We start from the raw sequence: 22897 nt of genomic DNA, 5'->3' as shown, positions 1-22897 counted from the left end.
TGGATGTACGGTCAGGAATCCTGCAAAGGGCATGCGATCATGTCCGGGACGCCAAATTTGTAAGTCAAGACCTCAGACAAGAAAAGACACTCCTCTGAGAGAAAAAAGCTCTGTTCACCTCTTTGCAGGGAAAACCAGGTTTATTTTGTATAGAAAAGGCGACAAAGGTCCTGTAGAACCAGCCCTGCAGCTCTGTTAGTTCAAAGCAAACAAGGGGTTATAAGGAAAGACCTTGTCATTAATGATGCACACAATATACAGTGTTCATTCCCCACCCTCATTGGCTACCACCTATATAAATGCTACCAGTCACCTATAGTCCCTCGACCGATTGGCCATATCCTAATCTACCGCTGCCCTCTAACATGTGGTCCCCTACTTACGGCATCTTGGTTTCCCACTGCCTGATTGCCAGGCAACCTGAAATGTTAAACGAATTAATTGGCAAGGGGGGGAGGTTTGAGGTTCAGCGCAAGTATCTAATGCATTTAGTTGGAGTGAATAGAGCTGCAGGTGAATGCAGGAGGCGGGATTTGCCGAATCTGCCGCCAGGTAAGGAACCACAAGAGCAATTGTTTTGCAACCACACTGCGCGTAAACACTAGTTGAGTCCAATGTGGTATAGTAGATTTTAATTGACACTGAGGTAGCCTGACACGTGTTTCGGGCACTTGCCCTTCAACTGAGGCTACAGAATTATTTGTATATACACAATATTGTGGTACAGAGTTAAACAGAAGCAAAAATTGGGGACCCAAGGTAGCAGGGCAACCAAGGCTGAGGGCCACAAACACATACATTAATGGCATGAGATCGCAAGATTTTGGTCCATAGTATTAAGAATCAAATTCAAATTTTTGAACAATTTTCAAAGAACCAAGACAACATAACCGAAGACAACCAAACGTAAATGCAAATGAAAAACCATACCATATATATATAAGCGAAATTCATCAGGATAAGGTGAAGGGGGAAAGAAAATAAAACAGACAACCATTAGCTGGGAGGTTCTAGGTGGGCCATACAACATGGAGGCTAGTGGTGAAGAGGGAATCTTTTTACCTGTGAGTCAGGTGTGTTCAGTTTGGGCTGAGGGAAAATAACCAGTAGATCTGATTAGGGCAGCACATGGATTGCCATTTTAATAAATTGAAGCTTGCAACCATATTGGGAATTAATGTATTACCAAAATACTTACCCTGAATAGGGTTAAATGATAAAAGATAATTTCTCATGCGCTCCACTGAAAAACAATTATGGGCGCAAGAGATTAGACATGTACTAATCTATAATGGACTAACATTTGAAAGAGGGGCAACTGCCAAAATAATACCTGTCACATGCAATTGCACTCAATTATATGTAGAAGCGTTTCCGCGTGTCTTTGGAGTAGAAGATGGAAGGGGGAGCCGTCCAATTGGCGTGTGTCCAAGATGAGAGGGAAAGAGGAAGGATAGAGAGACCAATTAATTGATTGCAGATGCGTGTCTGGCTAAGTAAATACGAGCCGCGCAGACCCTGCCAGCCTAGGGGTCTGCGTAAAAGTATTGGAACCTGAAATGTTACCCTACCCATGGTCACATGGTGTGCACCTGGTAGTTAACATGAGCTCAGTGGTTACCTTCGAGTTACCTTCGAGGTCAAATTGGCCCTTTAGAATAATGGTGTGCTGCTCTTGATCAAACGTGTAACACTCCTCTAACTTACCCTCCAACAAATGTAACTAAACCCTTGTGAGATGGCTAAACCTAGGTTGCGCTGATGGGCTGCTTATTTAGGGTGAGGGGATAGGTAAAGACACTGGTCCAATCACTATTCTATTACAGTGACCATATATTCTAAAATACACATATTAGCGGTATGTTTCGTTTGCGTCGCAAATGAAATGTACTCCACTTTATTCTTTTTCTATGTTTCGCAAGTAAAACGTCCTACGTACACGAGTCCGTTTTTGGTTTAAAAAGAACGAATTTTGTTGTTCCAACTGAACATTGCTAAATATCATTCTAGTTCTTGTGTAATGTTACTAGAAGGAACTTTTTACCCTCTGAATGGAGTTAGGAAATTTAGAGACCTTTTTACCAACCCAATCGTCTAGTCTTTATTCAGAAAAAGGTCAAATCGGGCTTACCGGTTTCAGTGGTGTATATTGTTTTACCACTTTCTTCAGGGCAACAGCATTGTCTTACGTGCTGTCAAAAAAAAAGGGGGAGAAGGAGGATTTTTCTCAGATGAATCACCCCACCGTTACTTGGTTTGTGCCAGACTCTGAAATCATTATGGGTGAGGCGACTGGTGATTCTTACTTGGATGCACTTTCATTTAGCATTCCTGTCCGCCCTGCTAAATAAGGTGTCGCTGGGGAGAGAAAACTTCCTTTCACGAGAAACGGAGCGGTCTGTTGCTCGTGCATCCAAGTGAGATCACCAGTCGCCTCACATGAGATCTTATTGTGTGATACGACTATTAGGGGAATCGTCAGGTGTGAACCCCCAATAAGTCCAAAAGGTGTGTTTTTGGTGCTTCTCTTGATGCCAGACATTCAGGTGCCCCCACACTGCCTCCCCGTCATGGGCCTACGTTTGCTGCCCTCACCTCTTGCTACTCGTATCGCAAATCATGGGATGCTTCACTCCTTGCTCAACCCCCATTATCCGCCGCCCCTCCCGAGTGCTTTTCCTTGTCTTGAGGACCACACTACTCGGCCTCATTCTGATGGGTTTAGGTATTCGGTTTTACGGGCGTCTGGCAGTTCAAATGGGATGACCATTGTTCTGGGGGGGCGCTAGTGCCCTAAATCTGGGCTGGTCCTTTTGCTTGCTTGAGACCTCTACCCCGGCTCCCTTGAGTCAGTCCTTCAGGATGGCCACATCCTCACCGCTTGGTCATGCACATTATTTTCTGGTTTTGCAGGCCTACAGCTTGATGCAAGTAGATTTGTATCTGTTCGGGCTGAAGGCTTCTATGTTCGGTTTCACTTGGGGCTTGGGATGGGATGGTGATTCAAACTCGCTATCGCACTTTAACTAATCTTGTCCTATACCTGGGCCTACCTATATTTCCATGACTGTTGCAAAACAACTATATATATTATTCCCACTTTTTGTGTTCCACTTCAGCCACCAGCGCCCCGCCCACCTCCACCCCCCCTGCAGCCGTACATGTTCAAGGAGCAGGTGTTCTGGCATGTGTTTAGAGTATCCTGGCAATTTGTTGGCGCAACTGGGCATGTGTGGCTGTACTTTTATGAGTCTGTATTTGGCATATGAGCAGCACCTGAATATTTAATGGCAATGCCTGGCATGCATAAGGCTGCACCGAGGCATAGCCTGGCAGTGGAAGTATTTGGCTGCACCTGTCCTATGATCGGAATACTTGAACCCAGACTGCTACACCATGCTAGGCGGCACGTGTGCATATGAGACTGCAAACGGCACTAAATGAAACCAGACCTATCGGCTTTGTTTTTGGCACCTTTCTTGCTCACAGCCTGCCTGACCTTACATTGCGCCCAGCTCTGGTTCAGGACAACTTGGCCAGGGAAATGTTTGTGGCACAGGCAACTAAAAAGCCATACGCCTGTTTCCTGGTCAGATACCCGGCTTGCATTGCAGGCACAGAAGGAATGCATGCTTGAATAACTATCACAGACCTGTTAACATGAAGTGCGTTTGGTTTTGCTTGGTGAGAATGGGGAGGGTGGGGGGGGGGGGGGGGGGTGTGTGTGTGTGTGTGTGTGTGTCACAATGGAATGTGAGTAATGCAGTCAACCCAGCATCCTGCCCAATGACCACCCTTAAAGTCCAATCCTCCTGTTCCACCCCAAGCCCCCTTTTCAGCGTTGTGTACGCTCATCTGCCCTAAATGGTGGGTAATGGGGGTAACAAATGCTCCATTGTAATGTAAGGACTCTTTCCACCGCTAACCATCTAATGTATGCTGTAGCCAGTACCAATGTACAGAGCTCTTTAGTTTCAAGTTCCGTAAATACAATTCGTTTAAACTCTGCATGCAGTGTGTGTGTGGTCCGTGGTCTGGCTCCCAGGCCTGCACCCCCTAACCCGCTGACCACGCTTCCTCTCAATAGACACGAAGGCCTGTACTGACCGTCACGCGACGCTCGCTCGCTCGGCAGAGGTTGGTTTTTATTTACCTTTGTATGTATTGCTCTACTTCTACTACCATGGTGTGGGTGTTTGTTTTACATGCGTCCTGTTTCTCTCATTGCACGACCCAATGTGTTAGTCGTAACATGTTGGCATGTAACTGTGATTTAGACCTTTTATGGTGGGAGGGTGGGAACCGAGAGCTCTGAAACGTACATAGGAGCTGTAGAACCCTAGGAGCGAATATGTCACCTATGTGCAGAATCCCGCCATTACGGACCTGCCTTCACTTAAAAACAAGCGTTGGCAATGCCAACAGTTTGGGCCTTTCTGTAGGCATGGGGAAGACACTTGCCAGGCACTGCTGTAGTGGTATTAACTGCCAGTAGCAGGTGCGAAGTGGTGTGAGTACCTCTGCATCTAATAGCAGTGCCTGGCATGCCAAATTATTGGCTTTGCCCATGCTTGGTTTTAACAGGACTTCAGTGAAGGCCACCCATAGTGCTTATTAATCGAGTGGCTGAAGGCAGACCTGGTTAAGACATTTTTATTACACCAGTAGAGGTTTTACATTTCCAATTAAATTATTAATTCTTAACTAGTTTGAAAAACACTGGGTCAAAGTTTAACAGTCAGGCTTGATTAGAGTGAGTTCACAGAGATCCCATGTGGAGGGCAGGAAGTGGGTGGAAATGGCCATGGGCAGTTAATGGGTGGGCAAATAGCCAAACATCTACCAGCTGCGTGTCCCTCCTGATACGCCATTTCTCCTTATTTTTGTACTCTAATGCAATAGTTTCAGTATATAGGTGTCATAGCCCAAACTAATGAACTTGAAGATTTCAGCGATTTGATGTGTGTACAAGCCTCGCCAAACCTTTATGTTCTACAAACTATAATCCCTAGCCCGCACTAGGCTAAAAAGGGGTATGTATACGTGTGTGTATGTTCAATTAATATTTCCAAGTAAGGAGGAGTCTGAAAAAAAAGAATGAAGCAATTGCAAGTTAGTCTCAGTATCTCTTAATTTAGCAATTTTAAAAACTGAACATCACATCTATTCAGTACAGAAGCAGGATTTTCTGTTATTGATTTGGTTTTTCTGAAGCAAAATGGCAAATTCCCCCTCATTACTTATCCCCCAAGCAGTAATAAATGGGAGTGCATTGTTTAAACGCCCCAGTGAGAGCACTGGGGAATTTGGTGGCAGAGCAGTGTTATGTACCCTGTCTCTCACAGGCATTCTCTGATCAATGTTATGCTGGTGGCAAAGGAAGGCAGCCACCACAATCCAGTGTAATTTATTTATTTCAGGCCCTGTGACCAGAGCCAGTCCTAGGCATGGGCAGTCTGTGCCGTCGCCCTGGGACCTCTGCTTTTGCGGGCCCCGCAGCTACCTGCTGCTGTGAGTATAAGAAGTAGCGAGGGCTGGGCTGCTTCCAGCCACAGGGCTTTTCTTTGTGCCTGTTTTAGCAAGGAGGCCATGCTGTGAGCTCCCAAACGCGCTTTTAGAGACCAATACCTCCCACCCAGCAGCCCAGTAGACCCATGGGGCCCCTCAGTTTGGGCTGATCACGCTCTTTGTTTAAAGTAATGGTCCGTTAAAGACTTCTGTTTTGGACAAGGGTTTGAAAAGAGTCATTGCATTCTGAAAGCACATACAGGAAAAACGAGTTGCCGCCTACATCTATAAAACATGCCTTTGTCAAATGATGCAAAAGGTTACCATTGCACACTATCTTTTATTCTGATAAGTCTTGAAAGACAGCCTACACTTGAATTCTGATATTTGTAGTCTTCCAGATGGTGTTAAAATAACGCAACATTTGTGCTCTTTTTGTTTAACATATTTCTATAAGGATTCCTATATGGCTGGAGTACCTTAATTATGATGTGTGTATTTTTCAAGTCCGATGCATCAAACAGAATATTGTTAAAAGCCAAACGTGGTGAGGGAAGGATCGGAGGACACATTTCTTGTGGTGATTTACCAGGGCCATGGATGTGGAAAGAGAGGTTGCTGGGCATGTTCTCCCTGGTACTGTGCTGATTTTCAGGGGACAAGTTGAGATTGTCGCTCACATTTTTCACAGTGCCGACTCCATCGCTCATGGGTGTTTGTGAGGCCAGCATGCAAAAAAAGCTTATTTGCTCACATTTTTTCTCCCTAGGATTTGTACCCAATAACCCACAAAACCACGTGAGTTTCTTCAAAGCACACGCCTTTGAGTTAAAATGTGCACACCTTTTTAATATTTTGAATTTTCTTCTATTTGGAAATGCCAGTTGAATTAAATTAGCATATTTCACTATAGGATACATTCAGTCCCTGTGCGTATGTTAATGAGGACTTGAGCCCTATTGATGACATTTGAAGACCTGCGGACTTGCTAACTCGTGACTGCCTCAGTACCTCTGGTAAATAGGCTTTGTTACGATTGCACTATCCTGCAGCAAAAGTGCTTTGCCCTGTGTGGCCGAGGCCAAGTCCCTGCCCTTACATCCTTGGAACGTGCAGTCACATTCGGTATGTTTGGATTACTTACCAGTTCTCTCAATTAAGGTTTTGTCCTGCTCTTCCTCATCAAAAAATCTTATTGGGGGAACTGTCGCCCCTTTTGAGAGGTGGGGCCAAGGGGCATGTCTGCCCCCTCGTCACTCCGGCCCCCCATCCCCCAGTTGCCCAATACAGTATCTCTTCATAGAACCCAATCCTAGTGATTCGCATAAAAGCAAAGAGGAAACTTCATAATGTCCTCAATTTAATCACGCCTTATAGTGGTTTAGTAAGAAGCCCTTTTAAGTGAATATTGGACTACTCTGTTTTGATTGGTCGCAATATTCACCCTAATAAAGAGGTGTCTGTAAATTGCAGGACATATATGCTAGTTTGGACAGCTGCAACACTCACTGTGATGCTTTGTGGCAGTTTCTACCTGTAGTGCTGCGTCTTCTGAAAACCCGTTGATAAACGGACGGGTTACTCGTGCATGCAATGTAGCAAGCAGACTGCTTTCAGAAAACTAGTCTGGGCTCTGTACCGAGTCTTCTGAAAGCTATCTACTCGTTGAGGCGCAGCACCTGCGAGAGTCATGTGCTGGCCCCTGGGTCTGGGAGACGGAGTGGTGCGTCGGCAAGACATTTATTGCCGGAGCCCAGCTCTGTCTTGTTCCGGCCCATTCCCTGCTCTGATCACCATGGATATTGATGACTCATTTTGTGACGTCATTTTCTGCAATGCAAGTAAAAGGGCCCCACAAATCATTCGGGCGGCCCTGCCTGGGACAATCCCTTCTCGATCGTTCCAGCTCTTCCCTGGAGAGGAGCATGAAAATCCAGACACCCCAGGGAAAATACCGTAGATTGGGCAGGTCTGCGCGGATCACTCGCGGTTATTTCACGCTAGCCATAACCACACAAGCAAGAGGTTTAATGTTGTCCCCGGTTCATAGTGATAATATCGAATTCAAAAATCTCGAAAACCAAAATCTCGAATACAAAAGGCCGAAAAATAAAATATCGAATTTTTTTTTCAATGTGTTTTTTTTTTAAATGGGGGGGTTCCCTCCCAACCCCCTTTTTTTCATTTTTTTTTATTTTACCCCTTTTTTTTTACTTGCCTGACCCCAAAAACATATATAAATAAATAAAAAATTCGATATTTTTTTTTTCGGTCTTTTTGTATTCGATATTTTGTTTTCGAGATTTTGACTGACTACCGTTGTCCCCAGTCGCACTCTTTCTGAGGTGGCCATAAAGCTGCCAGTCAAGAATTCAGCAGCAGAGTAAGCATTGCATGGGCAAGACTTTGGGCGAGGGCTTTGCAACATGCTAGAACTAGGTAAGAGCTAAACCGGAGGCAAATAGTTTTAGGTAGCCATCATTTTCATGTATGCCAATTATTTAATGTCCACTGTGCCCCATTTTAGGCCTGTGTCTCTACTGTAGGTGTTACTGCATTTACTGTTGTGCCCGCATATTGGCTCTTTCCTCCCTCTATTCAGATGTCCGAAATCTAGAGAGTTTCTGCCTCTGCTGTTGTGCCCCATTTTAGGCACTTTCTTCCTCTACCCAGGTAACAAGCCAGGTTCCTCTACTCAAAACAGTTACACTTATTGATGCTGTGTCCAATTTAGCTGCTTATACTAGCTACTGTTGACCCAAATCTGGGTGTCTTAGTACAGATCAGACTCTCTCAAATCTAGCCATCTGCAGTAGTATCTCAACCACACCCAACCCCATTGTCTCCAACCCGCTCACCTCCAGCCACACCCTTACATGACCATGGCCATCAGTACACACTCAAGCCAGACACAAGAACAACCTAGAGCTCTAACCATACATCACCACACTCACTCATACTGCCACTCACCACACCCCTCACACATACAAAAGAGAAGAGCTCTCAGGCAATCCAGAATACACCACCCACCCTTGCACCCTCATCCTCGAACCCAGGAGCACTCACCCAGAATCGTGCACACAAACCGCCTCTCACCCCCCCCTACTCAGATACACAAGGAGCTCTCAGACCTTTCCAGTTGCAACCCATCCGTCCTTCATGCATCAGCCTCACACCCTCTTTCCCGAACCCAGTACTACACACACCCAGAATCTCACTTACGCACCACCTCTCGCCACACTGCTCTCCTACACACAGAGCTCTCAGACATTCCCAATTACACCCCACCTACATCCTTCACCCTCATTCCTGAACCTACATCACACCCCACAAATCCTCTTCACTTGAACCCCAGACATACTGACCCACTGCCACCCCCCCCCCCCACTCTCCACAAACCCTCCAACTCTCTGACCCATGAGCTGCCCACTGCCTTCACCTCTCCCGCCGCTGACCCTCCCACAACCCCCAAATCCTCTTTCCCACCCTCCCTCATAGAGGCCCCACCCTCCCACATGCTCTCGGCGCTGACGCAACAACTCTCAGACCAGAGCGGCACTCTGGCATGTCCAGAAACAACTGTTCCCATCAACCCCTCCCATTCCGCCACCTACCCTCTCTGCTTCCCCGGGCGGAAGACCAGCCCGTTCCCAAAGCATCCCACCACACAAATTTCAGACTAGAGGAGCCCTCTGGCGCGCCAAAAAACATTGCCCCACTGCTAGCTCGAACCTTGCACAGACTTGGGGAAACGCAACCTGCACCCCTCTCACCATGCCCCTGTCCCTCAGCCACATAGCTACAAACACCAGGACCACCCCACATCAGCCTCAACCTATCTCTCACATGAGGGGAGGCTCCCCCTCAGCCCAACTGTCCCTCCTGTCCTCATGCACCCGCCAAAACCCTCCATTACACCGACCACCTCCAGAAGGCCTACTGCTGTCACCCCCTTCCCTGAGCTTGGTGCGTCTTGCCCTTTCCCAAACCATTGCCTCAACCTCCTTCCCTGCAGAGCGCCCGGCCTCTCGCACACTCCTTCAGCACCCAAACGCACAAGTCTCAGAGGTAAACGACACCCCTCGCTGTCCACTCTGCAAGCCTCACCTGCCCTACACCTCTTGTCCCCCTCCGTCATCCCTTCCTCCATCCCCTGACTTGAACACTGCATCCCCAGCCTTGAAGACGGCATCCTCATTCCCTCTCCTTCAACCCTCATCCTCTTCCCCTCTCCCATCACCTGTGCACCAATCCGTAACCACACCTAGCCAGACACCTCTGAACCACCCAGCACTCGGCTGTTCGCTGCCAACCAAGCTGCCCATCCCATCCGACGCCACTACTCAGTCGAAGACCTTTGACTGCCCATGCTCTCTTCCCGCTCACTAACCACCCGTGACCCTCTACGCACCCATTACAATATTCTTTATCCCTCCGTCCTATTCCACCACGCTACCCAATCAACCCTCTCCCCAAAACCAACGAACCGGTGACTGCCTCATCCCCCACCCCCCGACCACCCCAGTTCTTACAACCACGGACACCTGGGAAAACACTGCCACCACTAAGTCACCTGCCTCCTCTTCAATGCTGCTCCTTAGCCAAGAATAAACACAGCATCTATGATTTCCTAACCTCAGAGAAGAACCCTGATCTTCACTTCATCAAGCAAACTTGGTTCTCAGATGACCTCACTATTGCTCATGAAGCATTTCCACCTCTATTCACTCATCACCCACAACAGACTTTTATAGGCAGCGGATTAGCTATCCTCCACAAACCTCACTTCTCATCGACTGTTAGATTCCACAAACAAATGAGTTGCAATCTCCTAGACCCAGCGCAATCCGGTTTCCGTCCGATGGAACAGAAACCATGCTGATCTCTATCTGGGATGACCTCAAAGTCACAGCAGACTTGGAAGGATGCGCAGAACTCCTTCCTGACCTCTCGGCAGCATTTGACACCATTAACCACATTATTCTCCTTGATAGACTGCACTCCTTAGGAATCCAAGATTCAGCATTCTCCTGGATCGGCTAATTCCTCACTAATGGACAACCGCCCATTCCCCCTCCACCCCCCCCTTTCTCTCCTCTGTATGCCCAGTAAACACTAGAGTACCCCAAGGAACCTGCTTCTCTCCCCTTCAACCTTTACATGACCCGCCCCTTCCCCCTGTCCAGGATCATCCGCTCACACAACCTCCCTTGTTTTAACTATATGGATGACACACATCATCTTGAGAATTCCTAAATTGACCACCTACCCTGGCCCTCACCTAGCAGCATGTCTCACAGACATTGACTGTTGGATGACGACTAACCATTTTCTGAACCCAGGTGAAACGGAGATCATGGTATGTGGCAAAACTGCTCTATTTCCTCCCTGGTCACCCTCACATGCCCTTCGACTACCACCACTGTCGAAAATTTCAGCTGCACAATGGACTAGGACCTAACTCTGTCTCACCACATCAACAATGCATCTGAATCCGGTCATTCACACCTTAGACTCTTGAGGCGTATCTTCCCTTATGCCAACTACCCCAACAGACCGGCTGCAATTATGTCAGTTTTTATGTCTTGACTGGACTATGCAAACTCCCTCTACCTGGGTGGTGCAGCGGCCTACCAGCTAAACAAACTCCAAAGAGTACAAAACACGGCTGAAGACTGCGTCTCGCATTGGGATGAATGGACCACATAATCAACTGCTCTTCAAACCCAACACTTGCTCCCAATTGGACGCTGGGCCACCTTCAATTTCCTATGTAGTACCCACCGAGCGGTGCACAAAGCAGGCCCTAAATACGCCTTACCCCCCAACTCGCACCTCAAGCACTGCCCTTCTCCAAGTTGGCCAGGATCAGATGGTCCGCCTACTGAACCCTGGCACCAACTTTGTTGAACTCACTGCATTAGACACAGCGAAGGCTACATTGCTTTTCTGAAGGGCACTTAAAACCTGGCTCTCCGGCTAAAAAACACATAAGGTAATGCTTCCACCACAAGCACTAAACTGTTGTGGTATCCCGCTCAATACAGACCTGTTCCTAGACTCTCAGGCCAGACCATATCTACCCCCATTATCTGGAGCCGTTGCCCCAGACTTGAAACCTGAATCGTAGTGACAGAATTGATTCACTTCATCTGCAGGAATACGGAGGCCTAGATTTGCCAATCACCAATAATCTGGACCAGCTGTGCTAGATTTGGGCTCTGTCATAATCCCACATTTTAAAGCCCGAACAGCAAAAATATATATTTTTTTTTTGCAGCCTGTTTTTATGCAGGCTTTAACGTGCAGTATTATGGCATCTCCTGCTCATGCTCTCATTAATCAGGGGTGGCAAGGGGGGGGGGAATTGAACTCCCCCACCCCTTCCCACATCTAAACATGTATTCTCCCCACACATACAGTTTCAAACTTACCTGTTACGCCCGCATTAAGTCCGCTGGGTCACACAGGGCCTGTCGGCTCCTGCATGCACGTTTGCCACGGGGGCTTGACAGTCCGATTTAGAAAGACCGCTCTGTGCAGTCACAGAGCAGTCTTTCTAAATCAGTCTTTTTTCCATTTGGAAAAAAGAGGTCTTTTGACCTACGACCGCTAGACTCGTAACTCAAGCACTTATAGCACTCATGAACTTGATCAAAGTCGTGCAATTATGCACTACGCTATCAGTCCAAGAAGGCACATGCCTGCTTTACCTACTCATCTGCAAATCCAAGAGCAGAACTAGATACCAGGGCCCTTCTAGCCAGTGCTCCATATAAGATTTTGAGGTGGGAGAGAGTAAATGTGATTTTAAGAGTTAAAAATGACACTTCTTCCTTGCAAGAGCGTAAAATGTATGTGACATCCAAAAAAACTGTATTGAAATCATTAGTATGCGACAGCTTTCGGCATTGTGACAGAATACACCTTTCATTATTTCTGGGCATTTGATCTCTCCTGTATATATTCAAATGTTAACATCACAAAAACCTAGCCAATTACATAGTAAAGGATACATGAATTTGTAGTGTGTGTTTTGAGATTAGATAGCAGAATTGTCTTTTGATGTTTAATGAAAGTCCTAATTTCCTGGCGCTATTGCTACCTAATGTTATGATACAACAGTGCAGAGAGGCAAGGACTCATGCTAAATTCTATATCTAATCTAGTGGTCAAATCTTTTATATAGCTCTTTTGGCAAAGCGCTGCGCATGGAACATATTTATCACAATTAATCCCAAATCAAAGTCGGTACTCCTTTATTGACCTCGAAAGGCTGAGTTGGACTTGCCGGGATTCGAACCTGCAACCCACAGATCACGCAGAGATTGCAGCAGCGATTGCTCAACTGGCTGAGCTATCCTATTGGCATTAGAGGTTGGTTAACTGAGTATCGACTGAGGTATAATGATCACAGTACCTAGATGTACTCCTCCTCTCCGTGATTTCGACACTACCCTCTTCTCTGACACTTGCTCTTCTCTTCCATCTCACCAAGACTTTGCACTACTCTCTCCCGATGATGCTCTCTTCCCTTTCATCTTCTATCTCCACTGCCCTAGACCGACTCTACCCCCCTTTCTCTCTTCCGCCCTACTCAGAAACCTTCTCAGCCCTGGCTTACTTCCCATCTCCACTCCATGCGGCGCCTCCTCAGGCGATTAGAGACACTCTGGCTCAAATCTCCCTCGCTTTCTAATCAAACTTCTTACTTCTCTTACCACGCACTTTACAACTCTTGTCTTGCAATGGCCAAACCCTCTTACTACTCTAACCTTCTTCATTCTCAAGCCTCCCATCCTCTACGGATCTTTCAAACTCGTTCCCGCCTTCTCTCACCTCCCACTCCGGATCCCTCATCCAATTCCACACTCTCTCCCTCTGACTCTGCTAACTACTTTTCCTCCCAAATCATCACACTCAGGCAAAATATTAACTCCCTCCCTGACTCCCTCTCTTTCCCCCCCCCCCCACCCTCTCCCTCTTCCATCATGTCTACCTTCTCTTCGGTTTCCTCCTCTGACGTCTCCTCCCTTCTATCCAAAGCCCACTCCACGTCCGCCCCCTCTGACCCTCTCCCCTCCATTCTCATCCCTAAGATCTACCTCTTCTTATCCCTTACCACTTTCTTCAACTCCTGCCTCTCCTCATCTACCTTTCCCTCTGCTTTCAAGCATGCAACGATCATTCCTATTCTTAAGAAACCCCTCTGCTGATCCACTGCTAACTACAGACCTATCTCTCTTCTGCCTTTCCTCTCTAAACTCCTTGAACGCCTTGCCTACTCTCAACTCTCCTCCTTTGTTTCTACTTCCCCCCCCTCTCCTTCCCAATCTGGCTTCTGTCCCAAACATTCCACTGAAACTGCTCTCACCTCTATTCCTAACTCTCTCCTCTCTGCTCATCATGCTAAGCAATCCTCTATCCTTATTCTCCTCGATCTGTCTGCAGCTTTTGACACTGTCGATCACCCACTCCCGCTCCACACTCTCTCCTCCTTCGGGTTCAAAGGCCCTGTTCTAAAATGGCTATCCTCTTACCTTTCCTCCCGTTCCTTTGCTGTTTCTTGAGGAGGCCAGACCTCCCCTTCCTTCCCTCTTATTTATGGTGTTCCTCAAGGCTCTGTACTTGGTCCTTTCCTCTTCTCTCTCTACACCTCCCTCATTGCCCCTGTGATCTCCTCCTTTGGCATCTCCCATCATTTCTATGCGGACGACACCCAACTCTTTCTCTTTCCCCTCCTTCACACCTGACCTCCTCTCTCACCTTCTCGCAACACATTTCACTCACCTCCCGCTCCTGCCGATACCACCTCTACACTATTCGCAAAATCCGTCCCTCCCTCACATTCCACGCTACCAAACTCCTAATCTCTTCTCATCTTTTCCTGCCTCTTCTACTGCTCCGCTCTAATCTTCGGACTTCCCGCATCTCAGCTTGCCCCTCTTAAATCTATATACCACTCTGCTATTCGTACCCTCTGTCTCCTTACCTCCCGCGACTCCATCTCCTCCTCACTCTCCCACCTTTGCTGGCTACCTTTCCACCTACAACTAAAATTCCACTTTCTCTGCCTTGTTTTCAAATCCCTCCATGGTCTTGCTCCTCCTTATCTCTCCTCCCTTCTCTCCTTCTACTCCCCCTCTCGCTCCCTTTGTTCCGCTGACTACTTCCTTCTCACTGTACCTCCTTCCCCCTGCGCTTCCTCCTGGTTCCGCTCCTTCCAACTCCTTGCTCCTCTGCACTGGAACTCTCTCCCCCTCTCAATCTGCTCTTCCACTACCCTCACCTCCTTTCGCACTTCCCTTAAATCCCTCCTCCATTCCCCACCTTGAAGCCCCCCCCTGCCCTCTCTACCCCCCCCTATTTTTCCCCTCTTTTAATTCCCCTCTCCAATTATACTCTCTCTCCCTTCCTTTCACACTCAGTCAATCCTTCTCCTGCCCCCCTTAAACACTCCTATTCCCACTCCCCCCCCTCTCAGTTAATTGCTCTTTGCACTGTTTTTGTTGAATGATTCAAGTTGACATTTTTGCTCACAATGTTATTTCTTGTTATTACTCTGTATTTGTTGTTCCATTGTACAGCGCATTGGTGTAAAGTGCTCTATACATCAATGTATGATGAACCATTTATGAAGCGCTACATAAAGTTAAATACCTATCTGGATTATTACAGGGCGAGGTTTTGCTGAGTTTCTATTTCAATTACCAATGTAACTTTCATTTGTTTAAGCGCTTGCACTTTCTTGAGTCAGGTTTTGGATGTTTTATTTGTAGTCTTGAAGATTTGAGAGGCTAGAACACCTGTGATAATTGTAATGACAATTACTCACCCTTGAGCAAAGACTCTGCTGCCACTGACCTTTTATAGTAATGTACCCCATTGACTGCAAGGTTGAATGGATGTAAACTAGACTGTGCATAGTCATCATTTTACGCACTGTTTTTATAATTAGACATTAAATTAGAAGTGTGAAAATGGTCCGCCTCTGAATGATTATGCACACGGCACCGGAACTCTGAAAAATACAATTGTGCAATACTGGTTTGCTTTAGCATAACTTGTTGAGAATAAAAAGAATTCTCAATTGCAACTTAGTTTTCCATCTTATTAATTATACAATCCTAACATTCTAGGAAAACATGCACAATGCTTCTGAAGCTGAATGGAAAGAAACCACTCCTTTATCAGTGTGCAGTTTATTTTTTTGAAAGGCTTCAGAGAAATACATTCTGTTTCAGAGGTGGCTTGCAATTACATCCATGTAGATGCAAATCACAAGAAGCCTTCTTGGTTCTTTCAAGTAACCTGACCTTTGACCTGACCTCTGCTCTAAACCTGTGTGTAAATGTACCCAGGAAAATAATAAAGCTGGCGTATTTGCAAGATTTTTATGCGTAAAAAGGCCTGGTACTCGCCTTATCTGGAGGCCTGCATCTAGCACCTATTTTGCTAATCAAAGCGACCAGCAAATGTATTTAGCAGAACTACCTACCGGGAACCTATCTAGCAGAGCTAGCACTTAGCACTTATGAAATTGATAATTGCCCTGCAAATATGCACCACGCGATCAGTCCAGGAAATGCCCTTGCTTGCTAATCCCACACATCTGGAAATCCCTGAGCAGAACTATATGCACCAATGAACGTTCTAGCATTTATTCTTTGCTAATCCCAACTATCTGGGAATTACCTATCTGGGATCCCATTTAGCAGAACTAGCGACTGAGGACATCTCTAGCACCTATGCAGTAAATGACATGAGTTTGGGGGACAATCTGCCTGTCTTCACCAAAGCGTTTTGACCCAACAAGACACAGGGAGGGACCCTAGCCTAACAACCTGAACCCAAAGGAGATACCCCCCCCCCCCCCCCCACCAACAGGCACTGGAAGCTCAAAAGGAACAGTCCCTCTGGACAGCGCAGAGACTCACGCACCAATATGTTAACTCTTTCCTCTGCACCAACAAACAATAGAATGCAGCTGTACCCCTCGCAATTGGCCTAGCTGCACACATAATCTCATTCACAAACACTGGTGCTGCCAGAATGCAGATGTCCAAGTCCATTGGTCTTGCTGCACACATTCTTCTGATCTCACAAAACCACTGCATCACACCAAGCACTAACATGCAGCCACACACTACTCATTCCACACTAGCTGCACACATACCGAGTGCACCAAAGCACATTTTTTACTACATTACTCTCTCCACTGACATGGACTGTGGTCCCAGAGGGTGTTCAACGCACACTGCTCTGGAATCATACCATTGGTAAAAGGCGCTATACAAATGCCCAATAAAATAACATAAATTAGGATAAAACCTATCTGGTTTGTGGGGGTAACACGTCCATTTGATGTGAGGTCACCAACAATTTACAGGAGCATTTTCAGACACATTTTTTATAATGCCTTTGCCCATTATGTGCCAGGATTCTGCAAGTGTAGGAAACTATATTGATTGAGCCCACACGTCCATTCTGGTGCACCTATATGTGCCACTATTCCCACACAAGAAAATGCTCCTGCTTGCTTTGTCCATAATGCCAGTAATGATTCTATAACAAAATAGGTTTATGCTAGCTCTGCCAATATATGTCTGTATCCCTCATGGGAGAACCTACTCCTTTTGGATTTTCCTTAATGACAATTAAAAAAGACCAAGCCACAGTAAGAAAACATATCTTTGCTGGCTACACAAATCCCCATATAAGAACAGTCGTGTTGTATTTGTTCCCTAATGGCAGTAAGAAATGTTATGCCACAGTAATATTGCCCTGGAAGCTGCTCAAATGCCCTATACCCCAATGTAAGAATGCTTCTGTTGCCTTTTGGCCTTGACGCCAGTAGTAAAATGCGATGCCACAGTAAGAAAACATGTCCTTGCTGGCTAGCCGGTGAGCTGAGCACTCGCTGTTGTGATCTGAGTGATTCACAGGTTCAAATCCCAGCAAGGCCAACTCAGCCATTCATCCTTCCGAGGTCGATTAAATGAGTACCAACTTCAGTTGGGTGATTATGTAAATAAATATGGTCTTTATAAAGTGCTTTGGTGAAAGCGCTATATAAATAACATATCATTACACAAATCCTGCCACATATAACACTGTTGTTGTATTTATCTTGTTTTTGTTCTGTAATGTCAGTTAAAAAAAAAGTCATGCCTCAGTAACAAACATTGTTATGCGGGCTGCACAAATGCCCTCCCTCATGTCAGAACATTTATTGCCTTTGACCTTAAAACCAAGCCACAGTAAAGAAAGGTGCCCTCCCATACGTAAGAACACTCATGTTGGCTTTGCCCTTAATGCAAGTACAAAATTCCATGCCACTGTAGGACCCAGTGAGCCACACTATAGTACCCCGTCCCTCCTACCACCCCCCCCCCCCCCCCCACATAACACTCAACTTGGCTTTGTTTTGCTCAAACACGCCAGTAAAACATGGGGGGGTGTGTGTGTGTGTGTGTGTGTGTGTGTGTGTGTGTGTGTAAATTGGGGAAAGGAAAAGTGAAAAAAATACACATTTCGCAAACCCACTGGTTACTTGCTCACGTACCCAGAGACTTGTTACCCAGAGTACTTTGTACAGGAGGGATGGGCAGGAAGTTGTAGAAGGCCCTAGCAGAAACCAAGATGGTGGAACCCCTCTCAGCCCCTACTTCTCTTCTCTGGCTACTGTAACTCTTCCGCCTTCAATGGGACTCCAGTGGTCTGACCCTTGGTGTGAGTGTGGCTTTATGTCAGTGTTGCCTTTGAAGCACCTGCTCCCAAGACACCTCCTGGGGGGAAGTTCCTATAATCTGGAGGAAAGTGTTGGCTTTCCTCTGAAGATCAAAGAAGGCTGCGTCCTGTCCTTGGACGCACATAGCTGTTGCGGAGGGAAATCCTGACCAGACGGCTAGTGCACATCAACGCTAGCGAAGCCGAAGCCCTAGTCACAAATTGATAATCATGCAACGTTAACAGCCAACATGCCATGGCTTATATTTAAAGATTAACCAAACCCAAAGCTGGGTACCTCCATAACACTGGCACTTTCAGGTAAAGCAATTACAAATGGAACAAATGTAGTGCCAGATAAGAGGAAGAGACTGGTGAGATAGAGACTAATAGTGTTCACTGATAAATGTCCACATCATAATGTGGACATTTATCAGTGAACACTATTTGTTTTGTTATGAATATATTGTATTGAAACAAGTTTATATGCAAACTTCCAGTTCTTTGAATAATGAACTTTTTTAGATTTGAATGGGATGTATGCAGTATGAATGAGTTGCGTTCTTGAAATTTATATTTGTACACTTTTTATAATCAGAATGAAATGAAATAATCAGTTCTTACAGCGCTATCTCACCAGTCTCTTCCTCTTAACTGGCACTATATTTGTTCTATTTATATTTAAACATTAACTTCCCACCAGGCTGACCAAGGTTAACACTACTGTGTTTGAGTCTGAGGTGCAGAAGATTAGACAGCCACTTTAGCGAGCTATCACTTTGAATTTCAGCAGGTGTCGGGAATAAACATGCGACACCTGAACCTGCGCAGTGTAACTGCGGGGCTGCTGCTGAGGGTGTCCATAGACTACCTGAGCAAAGGCAGATGTTAAATCTGCGCAACTTAACTGCAGACTAGTTTAAACTGTTTTTTTTCTTCAGTGAATTGCAAGGGTTTTGTTCTACCATAGTCGTCTTTTACGGCCCACTAGCCATGGCCTTCGGCCTGTCCATGTTCTCCCAGTGTTTCTTTTGGACCCACTAGGTAGCCACAGCCTTTGGCCCTGGCCACTGTATATTTTAAAACGCTACTGTACCTCTAGCCACAGCCTTTGGCAGTATCCACTGTAAATTTTCCCCAATATGTTTCTTTTGGACCCACTAGGTGGCCATGGCCTCTGTACACGTCTATCGTGCTCACTAGCCAGGGTCTTTCGCATTGGCCAGTGAGCAAGGTCTTTGTGCTCACTGGCCAGGGCCACATTGCACCCTTTGACATGTTGCCCCCAATAGGTTACTCTCACACCTCAGTAGCTGTAAAATTCCCCTTTTTTGTATTATCTCATTTTGTAAACTTTTTAAAAAAGATTTTGTAGTTTGTTTTTTTATATTCATGGTATTATACCTGTGACGCACTTTCCTGATCCCCCCCCACCCCCCCCCCCTCCCTCCCCCATTTTCTACTATACCCCCAAATATGCAAAAACATTTGAGCTCTGAACTTGGTCATCAACCAGTAATATAAATGGGAATCACACCAGCATGTTCATTTACTGTGGTAACCATGCATGGGCTCATGAAGAGGTGTGGGTGAAGAGGCTGCATTCTGAACCCCACAGTCAAATACCAATACCCCCCCCCCCCCCGAACCCCCAGCAACATGTAACCTGGTTGGTGAGGTCTCCCTAAAAACAAGGTCCATCACGCAAATTAGATTCACCACCTCCATAGGTTTACCTCCTACCCTCCCCCTGTAGCTGGAATGCTATTGGAGCACAATGCCCTCCATAATAAAATTGCTGCTAAACGCCTCGTATTACTGGTGGCACCCAAGCCCCACTGTTGCACAGGTGCTCCGGTGAGTAGTGGAGTGCTTGAGTGGGCCAAACGTCACTGATGTCTTGAATACGCTGCTTATAGGAGTCTTTAGGCAACGTAGGCTTTCTACAGGACTGTCATTCTATAGAGTATTATGGCTAAGTGTTCTTCATAAATAAATAACTGTTTGTGGAGTGGGGAACATTAATCTGTGTCTAGTCAGCATTTGCATAACTTCTTGTAATTACAGAATGTCTGTTTAATGAAGCACTTGAATCAGTTGTAATATTTTGTGAGTAGCATTTCATACAATTTGGGAGCACCCTACCTTGCTCCACATAGGCCGCCTGGTTGCAGCTCTGTCTTGTTTAGTGCAAAGATGTGCATTCATGACATGTCTATTGCTTTGTTTTAGTACATTCAGACTTGTAAAAATCCAAAAGAAGTGGTGGGGAGAAAATTGAAAAAGAGGGAGAAGAACCGAGCCGCTGCCCAGAAAAGCCGCCAGAAGCAGACTGAAAAGGCAGACTTGCTTCACCAGGTTAGTAAAAAGCTTTCCCAAAGGCCCTACGTGAGCAGGTCTCAGGAAGCTAGTAGGCGTCCAACATTGCAAGGTGTTCATTGCAGAGTGCTAGTTGCGCTGCAGTTATCAAGCACTTGTCTGCAGTTCTGACACCCCTGGTTTATTTTCCTGCTTAGCAGGGGCAATTGTAGACCTCTGCATTTTGGCTTGGGGATCCCTGGGGGCAGTCTGAAGAGATGTTGGGTAGCTTTATTAGACCTAACTGGGACTGCTGAGATCATTGTAATGGAGGGGACCCCCTGCCATTTGTGCATTGACTGGGCTGTCAGTTTACTGTAATAGTAGATTTGCAGATTCCCCTTACCTTTTTCACATAACAATCGTAGATTGTGTTGCGCTGTAATGGTTGTGCGGATGGGCCTTTAATCACCTTAACCCAAAGCCCGCCCACCACTTAAGAAGCAAGTGCACATTTGTATGTAAATCAAGTTTATTGTACAATCAGCTGGGAGGGGCTAGATGATTCTATAAACTAGCCAGTCTCCCTGAACCTCATAAGGTGACACATTATATAAATTTTTGCAACAGTTAAAACACTCCCATATATTTTATTACAAACCGCCCCCTACACATGATTGGGCAAAACCAATCCCAAAGAAATTCAATCTTTCTCCAATTCCCTCTTTCTCATTGGTCACAATTATTGTAAATACCATCTTTAGCTCATGTGTACAGCACACCTCCTTTTAGGGTTTGTCTGTGTTAGGTCATGATATCATCACACAGTTACACATTCATTACCAGTTCCAGTTGGCCTGAGACAACCTAACCCCCGGATGTGATTGTCCATGGTTTGCAAGAGTACTTCAAACAATATGGGGAGGGGAAGAATAAACAGGTTCCCTTTGAATTGTCGATAACCATCTCACCCACCCTGCTCGCTGGTATCTTTGGAAAACTTTAATTTTAACAACTACCAATTCAACATGCATGGACGCCGGTGATATCCTGAAAAAACAATCGAAACTCATGAAGCATCGGTCAACTCTGGCCTCAGGCGTCCCTTCACCCCTTTTTTTTTTTTTTTTTTTTTTTTTTTTTTTTTTTTTTTTTTTTTTTTTTTTTTTTTTTTTTTTTTTTTGCTGGTCAAAAGCAAATGGCTGGCTCCCCCCTGAACAATGAATAACAAGCCGCCATGCACTCAAAAAATTGCATTTTCTTTCTGCCATACTTCCAAGCCATAAAAACCCCGGGCTGGCCTGTTGGCTGACTATCTGCCTAATGTCGCGGTTACTCATTACCTTTCCTTGGCCTTCAAAACGTGCAGAGTTTAACCAGTTTATGAAAAGAACACACTGAATATAGATTTGTAAATTCCCCATGTATGTATATCCGTGCATGAATGTTTTATGACTGTCTTCTTCACAGTGGATTCTTCGTGACAAATCCCCTTCCTCGCATGCACATTATGCAGCTCATCATTGCCTAGCTTCTAGGCGCTCCGTGGCACACCATACCAAGATTGTATTTATATTTCCTTGGTGATTTTGATATTTGTATTACTGTGTGAGTGCAAATCTTAAATGTATCAACTTAAACACAAATTAACACTTAATAAGAATGGGATATATTTGTTACTTTAACTACACTGGAAACATATAAAATTGCAACATTGCGCCATCTTCGTTGCTTACCCAGTCACAAATATGGCGCGCCCAACGTAGACCCCTCTTTCTCATTGGGACCTGTCAACTGGAACAAACGTATTCAAAGGGAGCTTCTGAAGGGCTGTATTAAATGCACTAACAAAGCTTCTCCTCTGCATGAAAAGACCTAATACCATGCACTTCTTGCCAGCACAAAGTGGTTGGCCAACCATACCTGTAGTGTTCCAATTTGCCACAGGACGTACTGCATGATGTAATCCAAGAAAACCACAAAATGAGATGTAGCCCAGTGCTGGGCTGGGACTAGCCAGTTGAGTAGGTGGGATCAGGAAGCCTGCAGTTCATGAAGCAGGTGCTGCTTGAAAATGAGTGGCTTGCCCTTCGTTCTGAATTGCATGATTTTGACTCTGCTCCAGATGAAATTGTAGCTTCCCCCCCCCCCCCCCCAAGTTGCCACACCAGCAAACTGAGATTGCAAAATATATGCATAGATACTGGGAAAGTAACACCATTTGCCCCCAAAATTGTAGGCTTTCTCAAAGGCTAACTTGCAAGGGAGAGTACCAGATTATTCTAAAACCTTTTAAATATTGTCAAAGGCATGCAAGAGATATCCCTGTGCCCCAGAAACACCTTTGATCATGTCGGGGTCG

At 45.8% G+C, this 22897-nt stretch overlaps 1 protein-coding gene across 1 annotated transcript in view; it reads left to right on the top strand.

Moving 5' to 3' along the window:
* The window catches only part of BATF2 (basic leucine zipper ATF-like transcription factor 2), a 94074-nt gene that overhangs the window by 50387 nt on the left and 20790 nt on the right, over positions 1-22897 (top strand). The window contains exon 2 of the mRNA XM_069645080.1: positions 20470-20595. Within this exon, the coding sequence (XP_069501181.1) occupies positions 20470-20595 (126 nt within the window). The remainder of the gene's footprint in view (positions 1-20469; positions 20596-22897) is intronic.

Source organism: Ambystoma mexicanum, chromosome 2p (assembly GCF_040938575.1).
Source record: "Ambystoma mexicanum isolate Mex_15411 chromosome 2p, UKY_AmexF1_1, whole genome shotgun sequence".
NCBI lineage: Eukaryota > Metazoa > Chordata > Amphibia > Caudata > Ambystomatidae > Ambystoma > Ambystoma mexicanum.
The sequence above is the reverse complement of the archived record's forward strand: the minus strand, read 5'-3'. Positions and strand labels throughout refer to the sequence as shown.